Source organism: Grammomys surdaster, unplaced genomic scaffold (genome assembly GCF_004785775.1).
Source record: "Grammomys surdaster isolate TR1022 unplaced genomic scaffold, NIH_TR_1.0 131, whole genome shotgun sequence".
NCBI classification, from domain to species: domain Eukaryota; kingdom Metazoa; phylum Chordata; class Mammalia; order Rodentia; family Muridae; genus Grammomys; species Grammomys surdaster.
In genome coordinates this window covers 1,584,429-1,600,160 of record NW_021604589.1, presented here as the reverse complement: position 1 = coordinate 1,600,160, position 15,732 = coordinate 1,584,429, and the positions used below count along the sequence as shown (strand labels likewise).

General features: G+C 42.6%; 1 protein-coding gene across 4 annotated transcripts in view; it reads right to left on the bottom strand.

The window, feature by feature from the left end:
- Nucleotides 1-15,732, bottom strand: part of Ctps2 (CTP synthase 2) — a 117,475-nt gene that overhangs the window by 32,859 nt on the left and 68,884 nt on the right. For all 4 annotated transcript variants that reach the window (XM_028761967.1, XM_028761973.1, XM_028761977.1 and 1 more), the window contains exons 14-16: nt 14,228-14,324; nt 3,776-3,831; nt 345-441 (exon numbers count right to left, since the gene is read on the bottom strand). In XM_028761967.1, coding sequence (XP_028617800.1) covers nt 345-441; nt 3,776-3,831; nt 14,228-14,324 — 250 coding nt within the window. The remainder of the gene's footprint in view (nt 1-344; nt 442-3,775; nt 3,832-14,227; nt 14,325-15,732) is intronic.

The following is a 15,732-nucleotide window of genomic DNA, read 5'->3' as shown; positions in this document are numbered from 1 at the left end:
GCAAGGGAAGGAACAAGAAGAGAGCCAGTGGACAAGGAGCCGTGTGCTTTCTGCAGAGTATGTAGCTCAGAGCTGACACAGGATAGAGAGGGGAGATGGCAAAGATGCCTACTACTTGTCCAGTTGGTAGACTTCAGAAAATGCAGATATCAATGCTAAGTTCAAAGTAATAGGTCCCAAAGTGATATGCAATGTGTTTTCCGTACATTCTGACGTTTTGTATGTGTTTCAAATGATTGAGGAATTGGGGGAGGGAACAATGAACTAGATCCCAAATTAGTCTGTTTTAGACAAAAAAGTGTTAGGTCATCATGGAGCTTTGTAGAAACAAAGAACCCACTTACTTGTCAATTCAATAATTTCCATCCTCTTCCCATCTACATCCTCACCGACAAAACAAAGGTCTTTATTCTCAAATTGGTTGATCAGGTTAGGGTTCACCTGGAAATGTGAGAGATTCAAGTCTTTGAACAGCTTATAAAGAGGTCCTGCATCAGTTGGCGAATTTTTCCAGTGCATTGATCCTCTACTTAATTTCTACATTCAACATCCCAAATCTAATTCTAAATTCATGATGAACCTGAGATACAAAGTCTAATTCAAATAACATGAACCTGGAAGATTAATGCTGATAGGACTCAAAGCAAAGCACTATGGCAATGTAAATATTCTGAATCAGAACTGTGACACCAGCTACTTAGAGACATCCTATATTTGCTGCTTCCTCAATTTAAGTGCCCTTAACAATCTTTGATGGCTAATCTTTGTCAGTTTGACTAGATTTAGAATCATCTAGGAGACACACTTCTGGGCATGTAATAAGGGCATTTCCAAAGAGTTAACTGACTAAAAAGGGAAGATATACCCTGATGTAGGCAACACTACCCCATGGCTAGAGTTCTGGACTGAATAAAAAGGAAAAAATTAACTGAATATCAGTATTCCTCCTCCCATCCCTCCACTCCTCTTTCCCTTCTCCCTCCCTCCTTCCTATGCCCTGGAAAAATGGTATCAGCTACCTTATACTCCCCCATCCCGACTTCCTTAGAGTTATGGCCTATATCTCCTTAAACCATGAACCAAAATAAATATTTCAGTTTCTTTTGTCTGTATTCTACAAAGCAACAATAAAGTAACATACACTATCTATCCTCAAATTCTTATAATTTTTACATGTGTATCTTATAGTGTGCATGTATACAAACATGTTTGCATATGTATGGGTACACACGGGTATGAGTGCATGTGCACATGTGTGTTCATGGATGTGGAAGCCAGAGGTTGATGTCAGGTGTCTTCTTAGATAGCCTACTGAGGTGGGATCTCCTAATGAACCTGGAGTTTGCCAAGCTTATCCAAAGGATCCTGTCTTAGCCTTTCTGGGTGCTGGGATTATAGGCAAGCTATCACATTTGCCCAGCATTTATGTAGGTGCTAGCATCTAAATTCTAGTCCTCACATTTGTGGGGCAAGCACTTTATCCTCTGAGCCATCACTCCAAGCCTCCAAATCACAGACTTGATTGAGGACTGAAGTTCTTCTTTCCTTTGGTCTTGGGGCTCTTATCTGTCCCATTCCAGAAGCTGACTCCAGTTGGTCAAGCCAAATACAATAACCCACTGTGACCATTTGAATAAGAGTGGCCTCCATAGGCTCATGTGATTACTAGTCCTAGTTGTTAAGTTAACTATCTGTGGAATGAACTGCAATCCAGAAATGGAGTGCACACATGTGATCCAGATCTTGAGGCATAGTGGCCATGATAAGCTTAGGTCCAGGTAAGATGGTACACGTCTTTAATCCCAGGAGACAGAGGCAACCAAATCTCTAAGTTCAATGCTAGCCTGGGATAGAGCAAGTTCCACGTAAAGAATAGCTTATGTCCAGGCCTGGTGGTACATACCTTTAATCTGGGCCATATCTTCTGCTGGAGGCCTATATATGGACAATGGAAGGAGGAAGGCTTCCTTCTCCTCTGCCTGCTTGCACTTACTTGCCAGCACATCTGTTAGAACCTACTTCAGGAGTTCAGCTCACTCAGAAGACCAGCTGAAATACCTAGCCTTGTGGGACTGAGCAACTACTAGATTCTTGGACTTCCCATTCACAGCTGCCCACTGTTGGGTTAGTTGGACTGCAGACTGTAAGTCATTCCAATAATTTCCTTCAATATACAGAGAGAGTCCATAAGTTCTGTAACTTTAGAGAACCCTGATTAAGGTAGCTCAGATATTTGAATGCTCAGTTGTTAAAGAGTGGTACTATTTGAGAATGATTAATAGGTGTGGCCTTGTTAGAGGAAGTGTGTCACTGGGGGATGGGCAGGCCAGCAGCTCTTTCTCTCAGCCTGTGTATCAGGATGTAGCTTTCAACTATTGCTCCAGCTCTATGTGTGCAGCCATGCTCCCTGCTATGATGATGATGGACTAAAACCTCTTAAAACTGTTAGTGAGTCACCAGTGAAACGCTTTATTTTATAAGAGTTGCCTTGGCCATGCTGTCTCTTCACAGGAATAGAACAGTGATTAAGATACCCATTCTTCTTGGCAGATATAGTGAAAACTTAGGTTGAAGGCCTCCAATGTTCAGCATGGCACTGGTGATGGTACAAATTTGCAGGCTGACAGATAATTAAAGTTGACCCAATTAGGGCCCGGGATGTAACTCAGTTGGTAGAGTGCTTGCCTACCATGCATCAAAAATGTTCAGTTCCCAGCACCACATAAAATTGAGCATGATAACACATGCCTGTTATCTTACACTGAGGATGTAGAGGTTAGAGGATCAGGAATTTAAGGCATTCTCAGGTATGTATGGGGTTCCAAACCAACTTGGGATACATGAGACTGTGTCTCAAAGTTTTTTTCGACTGGTGGCACAAGCATTTAACCCCAGTATCTGGGAGACAGGGGCAGGGAGATCTCTGTGAGTTTAAGGCCTGCCTAGTCTACATGGGCATTCCAGGCCAGCCAGAGATACATAGTGAGATCCTGTCTCAAAAAGCAAAACCAACAGACAAATTAAAAAAAAAATGTGACCTAATCAGACAGAAGAAAAATTCCATGCTTCAGTTGCTGCTGACAACCACCTCACAATGATGAAAGAGACCACTCTGGGCAAACCAGACACACAGAAAAGGAAGGCTGAGAGAACCATGGGAACAAGAGTCCTGGTTGTACCATGTTTCAAGTCTACCTGTGATCTGAGCTAATAATGTCCTTATTGTTCAAATTGGTTTGAATAAACAATGACAAGAAATTCCTATCTTCAAAGCCCAATATGTCATGGTTGACTAAGTAACCCCACCACGACCATACACAGTTCCAGATGCCATGTCTGTTGCAATCTCAGCAGTTAACTCCTTTGAGTCATGGGACACTAAACCTCAAGCTATGAATTTCGGAAGAGGCTCCTGAAAGCTATAATCCGCCATACAAGATCCAGACACTCATTCCAGTGCCAGAAGCATTTGGCTCCTTGTTGGATGCTATCTATCTTTCTTAAAGCTGAGAAACAAGCGGCAGGGGTTAAGGAAAAATGGTGAACTTGGTTTGGTTTAGGGTAGTCTTTCTGCCGTGCCTGTCCAGATGCATTCAGGTTCTATGATACTCCGTTATCGTCTACTCTTTCATCTCAGTAGCATCCTTTGATGATTTTGCCTGCATGCTATCCTCACAGATATTATGAGCACTTTTCTCAAAGGGCCCACTTACAATTGCTGGGATTCATTGCACCAGGTATCCACATCCCTCAGTAATTCAGATGAAAGACCTACCTCATACCGATGTCGGTGTCTTTCTTCTATGTATGGAACATCACCATAAAGCTTCTCTGTGAAGACATAAGAATAGAATTAGCACTGAGTGATAAACTTCAGAAGCACACCCACGGCAAGAATGTAGAGAAAGCCTCTGTGATCTCTAACAGAGGCATGGAAAGGACCAGACTCCAAGAATAATCTAGATTTTCTTGTCTTCTGGTAGAAACCCCTGTAGCAATTCTCTAGTCCCAGCCTACCCAGTACTACGATTGTAAGAACCACCACCATGCCCAGTTCTTTTACATGGTGCTGAGGATCTGAACTCAGGTTCACATGCTCTCATGGCAAGTACTGTACCCACTGAGCCATCTCCCCAGCACCTACGCCCAACTTTTAGGGGGTGCTTGGAAGTCAAACCCAGGGCTTTGCATATACAAAAGAAGCACTCTACCAACTGAGCCATGTCCCCAGAGCTACCTGCATATTTTCTTACACTACTGTGCACATTTCTGCATATCCCACCCTAAAAATACACTTTAACCCTAAACTATGACTTCTGGACAAAGAGTGTAGCTCACTGGTAAAGTGTTTTGGTGGTGGAATGCTAGCCTAGCACGCACAAGATCCTGAGTTTGGGCCGGGGAGATGGCTCAGCACATACAAGCATCTACATCAAAAGCCTGACAACCCAAGTTCAGTTCCCAGAACCCATGTGAAAAGTCAAATGTCATTTGACAGCAAGACTGAGGGTGGAAAAGGAGACCCGACTGGAAGCTTTCCAGCCAGCTAGCCTCAAGTACACAGCACAACAGAGGAAACAAGAGACGCCTGCCTCAACAAAGTCAAAGGCCAGAGTGGACTCAGATGTTCTCTGATATCCATACATGCTCTGTGTCACATATATGCACACACACACACACCATCATATATAAACACACACATGCTATGACACATATGTACCTACATACACAAGCATACACACACTCATATATAAATACACACATGCTATGGCACATATGTACCTACATACACAAGCATACACACACACAATCATATAAACACACACATGCTATTGCACATATATACCTACATCCACAAACATATACACAATCATATATAAACACACACATGCTATGGCACATCTGTACCTACACATACAAACATACATATACACAATCATATATAAACACACACATGCTACAGCACATATGTATCTACATACACAAACACAAACATACACACACAATCATATGTAAACATACACATGCTCATGCACATATATATATATATATATACACACACACACACACCCCTATACACACAAACATACATGAACACACATGCACACACACACCACAACTCTCAGAGATTCTAGAACTACCTGAGGTTTGAGGTGGGGCTGAAATGAAGATGAAGATTTGACCTCAAAGCTGTTCGCTGCCGCATTAACAGACAACAGACGGAAACTAGCTAGCATCAGGATGAGCAGAGCAGTGGATTAAATGAAGGCACCTCGTTTCCCTGTGCTTCTTACCCAGGAGTGCGTGGCTGCAAATCAGGCACGGAGGCATTTAAACAGCCACGGAGCTGCACCACTGCAGCTCAGAGCAGTGTCTTCAGCAACACCCAGGGCACAGGAACTACAAGATGGGTGCTCAGTGACCACAGGATCATATGGACAGAGCCAGCTCCATCAGCAAACGCCACTCAATCAGGTCACAACAGTGGAACACACTAAGAGGACAGTGACTAACTATCCCCACAGCAGCAGCCCTCATGGTGCAGGCCCCAGCACACATCCAAGGGACAAAATGCTGCAGCTACTGTCAAACTCTACAGAATCAGGAGCCAGGCTCCACTCAGTAGACAGAGCTGCTATTGAATTCTCAAAGACATCACTGAAGCTGGAATAGAAGGCTCAACTGTCGATGACCAAATTAAAGCCTTGTGACTTTATCTGAGCTTTTGACTTAGAACAAAAAAAATGCCAATTCCATGCCTCTGCATGCATGATGACCATGGTCATGCTTCTATCTGCAATTCTGTCCATGCAGACAGAGTGTGGTAATGAAATGAATAATAGTGAATAGTTCAGATGTTTTAGAGAAGTGGGGAGATTTGGGGCAAAAAGCACCCTTAAGAGAGCTCCATGTGAGGTTACTACCAAAGAGTGGGGCCACTTGGGATCACCTTTGTACTACTGATTCATGAAAATCAAAGACAAATGGGAAACAGCACAGTGATACACAGTTGGAAAGCACGGAGGCATTATATCACTAACTGGTTGGTTGGTTGGTTGGTTGGTTGGTTGGTTGGTTGGTTTGGTAAGTTTTTTCAAGACAAGGTCTCTCTGTGTGGCCCTGGGTGTCATGGAACTCACTCTGTAGACCAGTCTGACATTAAACTCAGAGATCCACCTGCCTCTGACTTGACTGCTGGGCTTAAAGTTGTACAAGGCAAGCTCTTTTTCTTAATGAGAAAAAGCAGGCAAAGTCCCTGAAAGGAAGGAAGGAAGGAAGGAAGGAAGGAAGGAAGGAAGGAAGGAAGGAAGGAAGGAAGGAAGGAAGGAAGGAGTGACGCATTCTCTCTCTCTCTCATACTGAGTATATTTTACATATACATCTATTAAGTGTGTATGTAGTATGCATACATCTTCAGATGGGTATATGTATGTATGGAGGCCAGTGTTCCTTGTCTGGTATCTCTCTCAATCGCTCTCTACCTTATGCTTTGCCACAGGGTCTCTCACTGGCCCGAGAACTCACTGATTTGGATAGGCTGGGTGACCATAAGTTCCAGGGATCTGCCTGTCTCCTGGCCCCTTCTGTGCCCCACTGCTGTGGTGACAGATGTATACTACCTCACCTAGCTTTTACATGGGTCCTGGGGGGGATCTGAACTTGGGTCTTCATGCTTACCCAGCAGGTACTTTACTGACTGAACCACCTCCTTAGCCCCTGAAGTCTTCTCTTAAAATGTTACACTTCTGGAACTGGAGAGCTGACCCAGCAGTTAGAAGCCCCAGTTGTTCTCTCAGAGGATCCCTGTTTGATTCCTAGCACCCACATGGTGGCTCAAAACTGTGAAGAAAAGAAATGAAAAAAAGAAAAGAAAAGCATCCAATTTTCACCTTAGCCACAGCTTTGGCTTGATTCCTATACCTGCTGAAGACAAGGTATTAGACTGAGACGTATTCAACCCTGTTAACTGAACAATCCAGACACATGTTCTTTCTAGGAACGGACATTTAGTTTGAAAATCATACTCAAGACAGACTAAGATTTGCTTCCCTTCCTAGATGCCTTGGTATGTGTGTGAGACTTGACTATAACTAATTAAGCCTAGGGTCTGTGACACTAACAAACAAGTTGTCACCCATCCCCTACATTAGCTCTGAACTTTGTGTCAATTCTTTGTGCTTTATCACGTCACTGTTTGTGTTCTGTGAAGAGCCATAGGCAAAGCAATGGTTTAATAACCAGCATCAGCAGCATACCCACAGCCCTCTGTCACCTCATCTGCCCATCTCAAGCCATACTGCCTTCTGAATTTGTCCTTCAACACACCACATGTTATTTTTATCTTTTTAATTCACTTATTGTATGTGGGGTGGCATTCATGTGCCACAGTGCACATGTGGAGGTCAAAGGACAATTTACAGGAAGGAGTCAGTTCTTTCCTTCTACCCACCCCATGGCTTCTGGGGATTGAACTCGGGTCATCAGGCTTAGTGGCAAGCACTTTTACCTGGTGAGCCAGCTCACCAGCCCAGAGGGATTGCCTTTCATATTGACCTACCCTGGGCTGTTTCTCACTGACTTCAATTAACTAACAGTGCCATTCCGGGGACAAAAAAAACACATTATCTAACTTCCGATATAAAATGTACTTTTATAATTGACGTATAACAGCATGCAATAAAGTACATAAATCTGAAAAGAGAGTTCTGGGTGACCCTGGTATCTGTACGATGTGTGCTTTGAGAATTACATTTTGTGACTGGGATTTGGCTTACTGAACAAAGTACTTGCAGTACCAGTGTAAGGACCTATCTAAGTCTGGCTCCCCGGAACTCACAAAAAGCTGGTTGTGGTGGCACCCATCTATAATCCCAGTGTTCCTATGAGGAGATGGGAGGTGAAGCCGAGATTATGAGCAGTTCTAGGAACAGCTAGCCTGAAGTACTCTCACGGGAGAACACACACGCGCGCGTGCGCGCACGCACACACACACACACAATTTTTTAATTACGTTTTTGAAGTCAGGACTTGTGGCACAGGACTGTAAATCCAGCTACTCCACAGACTGACACAGGAAGATTACAAGTTCAAGGCATGCCTGCGTTATGGAGTGAATTTAAAGGTACCCAGGGTAACTTAATGAGACCCCCATCTCAAAATAAAAACTATAAAAAAGTTACAATTCGGAGTATAATTTTTTCACAGTGGGACTGTAGGGCCAGGGAGGCACTCTCCGTAGAAGGCTAAAAGCCAACATCTGGGCAGCGTCACAAGACCTGCTTCTGACTCTCCCAACTTCTCAAATGCCTTTTTGCCTTTCAGGCCACCATTTCCTCAACCAAATACTAGAGATGCGGGATTAAAATAAATGGCTTGGACTTTACTCTCTGACACTTAACAGAAAGTGAGGAAATGCCATCTTTTATTCCTGTCCCTTCTTGTTCAGACCACAAGTCAGCCAGCCCATCACCAGCAATGACCCCTCATCTTTGTTCAGTTTCTGTATTTCAAATAATTGGAAAAGATTTCAAAAGACACAGGAAATGATCCAAGATTAAATTTCAGTGTCCATCAATAAGGTTATATTGCCTACCTGTACAGCATGGTGGCTAGTCCGTTTTTTAAAAAGATTTATTGTGGTCATTATGTTTAATTATCAATATATCTGTATGTAGGCATGAGTACATGAGTACACATGTACATGAATACTGGTGCCTGGAGAGACCAGAGGTGTCAGATCTCCTGGAGCTGGAGTTACAGACAATTATGATCTGACTGATATGGGTGCTGGGAGTCAAACCAAGGTCCTCTGGAAGAGCAGAATGTGCTCTGAACCCCTAAACTAGTTCTCCAGCCTCTATGGCTGATCCTTCATTGGAAAAATGTATCAACCACTGTTTTAGATCATTTGGGTGATAGACTTGGGGACAGGAAGATTTCCCCCTGCTAATAAGACCTGAGACCTAAGCAGTCTATATCCAAGCAAACCAACAGTTGGAGAAGAAGAAAGGGGGCTGTGTAGCAATGGAAAAAACGCAAACTCAAAGGCAGCAATGAAGAGTAACTTCTCAAGAACACAGCGAGCAAACTAAGAATGTGAGAAGACAACCAAGATTGCGAGATAACAGCAGGTAATTACAGACTGAACTCACTCACCCTCCTTTCAAACAATCTAGCACAATTACCAGCCATAAACTGTTCATAGCTTTGAACCTAATAACCCAACTCCTGGAAATCTATTCTGAGGAAACATTCAAAGGAACAAAAACCCTGTGTGGAGATCTCCCAATCAGCATTCTTCTTATAAAATGCTGGAACCAATCTGATTATCCGTAGAAAATGAATCAGCACATTAGGGATCCTTAACTGAAACACTACCTGCCCAGGGCCAGGTACACTGGTATACATCCGGAGTCCTCAGCACTCAGAAGACTACTTGAGCCCAAGAGTTCAAAGCCAACCTGAGTAACAAGATCTGAGGGGTGAGGGGAGAGAAGGAAGATGGAGACAGGGACAATGACAAGCAATCTGATAACCTCAGTTTTGGCAGGTGGAGGCAAGAGGTGTTCAAGGTTTTTGCCTATATAGTGAGTTCCAGGCCAGTATGGAACTAAATACATGAAACCCTGGCTCAAAATCACAGCAACAACTGTGTGTGTTTGTGTGTGTGTGTGTGTGTGTGTGTGTGTGTGTGTACACTATGGCTGCTGAGAAAGGGTGGATCAGATTTCTCCAAGGACAAGCTCTTTGACAGGTTATCCAATCCCAAGATGTCAGCCCTAAACACTTGTACATATTAGTAAACACTAAATAGACTCAATAGGTTATACACACACACACACATATACACACACACTAATATTAAGAGAAGAAGACATGAATTTGAGAAGGAGTTGCATGGATACACAGGAGGAGTCGGATTGGGTAGAGAGGTAAAATGATATAAATCTCAAAAAATGAAAAAATTAAAAAACACAAACACACACACTAAATTCCCCAAAAATAGGCACAAAGGCCAAATACACAAAAAAGTTATATTACAATAAAATATAAATATTAAGGACAATAAAGTTCAGAGAAGACCAGAGATAATCAAACTTAGTCATAAACATTTTACAAAACATCTGGTGTTTTAATGACCTTTAAGGCAGCTTTGACAATTATACACACATACTATCATTAGCCCTTTTATTTAAAGGCCCCCGCCCCACTTTGAGACAGGCAGGCCTCAAACTTGCTATGCAGCAGAGTATATCCTTGAATTTTTTGCAGGGTCATGGTAGAGGGGGGAGTGGAAGGGGAGGTTCAAGACAGGGTTTCTCTGTGTAACATCCCTGACTGTCCTGGAACTCACTATGTAGACCAGACTGGTCTCAAACTCATAGAAATCCACCTGTCTCTGCCTCCCAAGTGCTGGGATTAAAGGCATGTGCTACCATGTCCTCTTGCCTCTTCTCCCTGAGTGCTGTGATCACAGGTATGCACATTATTCGATGCAGGGAAATGGAACCCAGGGCTTCATGCATGACAGGCAAGCATTCTATCAGCTGAGCTACATTCTCATCTCTGAAAGCCCTTGAAACAAAACCAAACAAAACAAAATACAATCTCAGAGGACACAGGGCAGAAACAAGCTCCTGTGAATCCATTTCTTACAAACCAAGTAAAAGATGACTACCGGTACCTTTGTCCAAATAAATTTATACTTATACTCTGACTCAGAAAGAGTGAATTTGGCTTTCAAAACCCCTATTGGATTAATAAGTGACGTAAGAAAAACAGGAATTATCCCTCAATAGAAGAGCATTCAGGTTTTGTTCTGCTGGAGGGCATTCTTTTATTAAAGAGCTCTTTACTTCCCTTTATGTCCCTCATCCAAAGCACTGCAAATACAGGCCTACAAATCAAATTGAAATCAAGAAAGAAAGAAGGAAGGAAGGGAGGGAGGGAGGGAGGGAGGGAGGGAGGGAGGGAGGGAAGAAGGAAGCAGACAGTCAGGCAGAGAGAGAAACAATCAAAACACTGTCAAAATGGCTAACCATTTTGTTTGGTTGGTTTTTAGTTTTTTCAAGATAAGGTCTCTCTGTGTAGTTCTGCCTGTCCTGGAACTCACTGTGTAGACCAGGCTGACCTTAAACTTTCAGAGATTCTCCTACCTCCCAAGTGTTGGGATCAAAGGTATTTGGCACTACATCCAGCTCAAAATAGTCAATCATTTTTACAGGTAGTATAGGCAAATGTACTTTGCTGATTGCAGCCTTGCAAAAAAATGTACTGACTTGAAAAGAAGCATCTAAAATAAACGTGTCAGCTTGTAAAAAACAAAAAATCCTACAAAATCAATATGCCAACTAGGGAGCCAAAACCCTGTATAATGTTATAAGGCTTTTATTTTGTTTTTGTTTTGTTTTGTTTTGTTTTGTTTTGTTTTGTTTTGTTAAGAAATGACATTCTATAGAACAATGGGGAGAGTGTTGTTATCCCTTACATTTGCCAGAGACAACATGGGAAGTTAGTCTCACCAAGAAGAGAGGCAAAACTTCACACTTGCTAAAACCTACAGGTTCATATGCCACCTGCCTTTTGTAAGGAAACACAATTTAAAATAAATGCAATCAGGAACCGGGGCTGTGGCTCAGTTGGGAGAGCAAGTGCCCTGGGTGTGATCTCCAGCACTGCATACACCGGGAGTGGCTCCAAAGGGAAGAGAAAGGCAGGAGGATCAAGGTCATCCTTGGCTACACAATGAGTTTGAAGCCAACCTAGGCTATATGAGTCCTTATCTCAAAAAAAAATTTTTTAAAAATACATAAAATTCAAACAATCAAATTTAATAAATCATTGATTAAAAAGCGCCCATAAGCCCAAAAGCAGACATTTAAAATTCTGGTACAACCAGCCTGGGAGCACTTAGGGGGGGATCCAGGGCTTCAGCTGAATATGTAAAAGTGGAGGGCCCTGCTGGGCATAGGTGGAAGAAGAGAACCTTGACCTCATGAAGGCTGGATGCCCCAGGGGGTGGGAATTTTGAGGGTGGGGAGGTGGGAGCGTGGGGGGGGGTAGATAGAGGTTACATCCACAGAGAAGAAGGAGGAGGGGTGAGGGGATTGGGGGTTCCGAGGGGGTGGTGGGGGATGGGGTAAGGGGACAACATAGGAAATGTAAATAAATCATCCAATAAAAAAAAAATAAAAAATAAAATAAAATAAAATTCTGGTACAACCACACAATGGACTATTATATAGCCATTACAAGAAATGAAATATTAATACATGCCACAGCATGGATGACACTTGAAAACAGTGTACTACGTGATGGAAACCATGACAGACCTTATTTCATGTGGTTCCATTTGCACGAAAAGGCCAGAATCGGTAAATTTTTAAAAAATGAATAAATGATTGTCAGAGGCTGAGGGGGTTCAAGGTGGTAACAACTGAAGAGTACAGAATGTCTATTGAAGGTGATGACAATGATCTGAAATTGTCACTACTGATGGCAGGACAACTTTTGTGGATATCCTAGAGATGGCTGAACAGCTCTGTGAGTACAACGAAAACCAATAAACTAATAGATGAATTATATGCTATAGGTATTATGTCTCTGTAAAAAAAATATCTCTGGTACTTTGTTTAAGCTTCATAAAATTCAGGGCCATGGAGCTGTCTCTGTCTCAGAAGGTAAAGGACAGACGGACGGACAGACGGAGACAAACACACACACACACACACACACAGAGAGAGAGAGAGAGAGAGAGAGAGAGACAGAGAGAGACAGAGACAGAGACAGACAGACAGAGGGAGATAGAGATCACAGTCACACTCAAGACAAATGTAAAACAAATTTGAGATTCATAATAATCATCTTTGATTTACTATAAAAAATAAATCTTAGGTCACTCTTAGTACCATCAAGTCTTAAAATATACTGAGCATGATGATGTTTTTATAAAAGTTTAATACTATCATCACCAAATCCTTTACAGTACATAATTTTCAATCATCTTTTTCATTAACTGGTTGGTTGGTTGGTTGGTTGGTTGGTTGGTTGGTTGGTTGGTTTGAAACAACTGAAAGGCAAAGAAGCAGTAATAGACTCTGCTTGGTCCTTCACTCTTGGTGTTGCCTATTCAACTGCCTGCCCATTACCTGTTCGTCCATCTAGACCTGGATCAACTCTTCACCCACTTCCTGCTGTATTTTCTGCTCTGCACCCAGTTCGACCTTTTTACTGCTCAGCTCCCAAATCTGACCTCAGATGTTCCACCAGTCACTCACTCCTGGGACCAGTCTGGTTTGTTATGTTATTTTGTCTATATAGACTTTCTCAGCCCACTCTGAAACCTCTTCAACTTTGCTATGGCCTCTTCAACTTGTATTCCTTCTGTAACCCATATATAAGTAGGGAGGTATTCAGATATATTTACTGTATGCTATGAGATATGAGAATTAATACCAGTCATTAAGATTGGCATAAAGGGGCATGGAGAGATAGCTCAGCAGTTAAGAGCACTTGTTGCCCTTGCAAAGGACCCAATGGATTCCAAAACCCATATCAGGCAGTCAACAACCACCTGTAACTCCAGCTCCAAGGGAACTGACACCTTTTTCTGGCTTCCAGGGGCTTCTTGCACTCACACATACATATACACATACACAGACACATATGCATAATTTAAAATAAAATAAATCTTAAAAGGACAAGATTGGAATAAAGAACTTGCATTCACTTCAGCCAAACAGGACTCTGTCATTGAAACTGATAAACTTTGCTATTCAATAAATGCTAACATTGTGGAAAGATCCGAATGCATTCATTTAGGTTTCTAGCATAACACATGATACACTGACTCAAACAAACAGAAAGGAAACAGTGAAAGAGGGAGGCATTTTTAACATTGGTCCATAAATTCAAAAAAGACTTAAATTTGTGTTCTTACTCCTAAGGGAACTTCTGCAGGTACAGGACACAGTATGGCACCCATTGTCATCTGATCCCTAGAACACTGTTCAGTGGGTTAGTTTGTGCATAGCCAATACTCTTGAAAATGAACTTGAATGGGGAGAGATCAAATGCCTCAAGTGACAGGCAGCAAGAAGAGGTAGCTGGGTGAGAGCCACAGCTGCTGGAAAGAGTAGGGTTGCGCATGCTCCAAGAGGGATGGTCCTGGCCCAGCCATATGAACCACCCCAATGTCCTATAAAAATCAAAACTCTGGAAAACTTACTCAGTATGGAATTTTCAGTTGTGAAAACAGTTCGTCTTAATCCCAGTCTCATTGTTCCTCCCAAATCGCCAGGGTTGTGTTCAGGCATGTCAATGACCTGGAATCAAATAAGTCCAATTTTATCATCTTGCAAGGATGTCATTTCTCAGATTTTCAGCTTTCATTTTAGAGAAACACTTGTTAGGAAAAGATTCCCTTGAATACTGTACCTAATCAGTTGTCCTGGTGTTCCAGACGAGAAGCAGCCACCAGACATGTTCTCAAACTATAAACTCCTTATCGCTGACTCTAATCTCTCATTCCAATCACTTACAAAATAATTTATCAGGGAGCTGAGTATGTAGCTTGATTGGTAGAATCCTTGTCTAGCACTCATGAAGCCCTGGGTTTGATCCCTAGAATGTCATAAACAGGGAATGGTGGTATACACCTGAAATCCCAGTACTCAGGAGGCATAGGCAGGAGGATCTCTGTGAGTTCTGGTCTACAAAGTGAGTTCCAAGACAGATAGGGCTACAAAGTAAGATATTAAGAAAGGAAGAAATAAAGAGAGAAGGAGAGAAGGAAGGAGGAAGGACAGAGGGAAGGAAGAAAAGAGGGAGATGGGGAGGAAGGGAGGTAAAAAAGAAAAGAAAAATGAAGAAAGAGGGCTGGTATAGCTCCACTGGTCGAGTACTGGGCCAGCAAGTACAAAGCCCTGGGTTTGATTTCCAGCACCTCATAAACCAGACATGGTAGTTAAACACAACAATCCAACTCCGGCACTAGGGATGAAGAGGCAGGAGGATCAGAAGTCCAAGACCATTCTTGGCTAATAAGGACTTCTAAACCATCCTGGGATGCAGGAGACCTTGTCTCAAAAAGATACAACAAAACAAAGAGACGAGATCTTGGGAGATAATTCATCTGGTTAAAGTGCCTTCCATGCATGAGGACTTGAGTTAAGATCCTTCCTAGTACCCAATACAAGTCAGATGTGGCAGCACACATACAGATATGTGTAACCCTGGAGGTCTCACAGCCAACTAGTTTATGTGAATCCATTAGCTCCAAGTTCAGTGAGTAACCCTGTCTCAAAAAACTAGAGCCATTGAGAAAGACACCAGACATCACCAATCTATGACATGCTGTAACAAAACACAATGCACATGTGTGCACACCTACACAAACACGTACTTACAGCAAACTGTCTATCTACCTATATCTCTCTCCCCTCTATCCTTGTACTTCCTGTGACTCAAAAGCCCAGCAACACTGCTGGTATCTCCTTCTTCATATGCAATCTGTCAAGTCCCATTAATTAACCCCTCCATGCCACCCTGCCCTAAATGAAATCCTTGTAAACTTGGAGACCTCTGCTCAGCTGTCCATGTCACAGAGCCATATAGCCTCTGTGTGTGGCCCTGCAGAAGACCTTTCCTCCTCATTGGCCTTCTCTCAGCCATCTCCTGCATGCCTCTGTATGAGTAGGGAGGGCAGTTGTAGCTTTTCTTTACCAGTGTCTT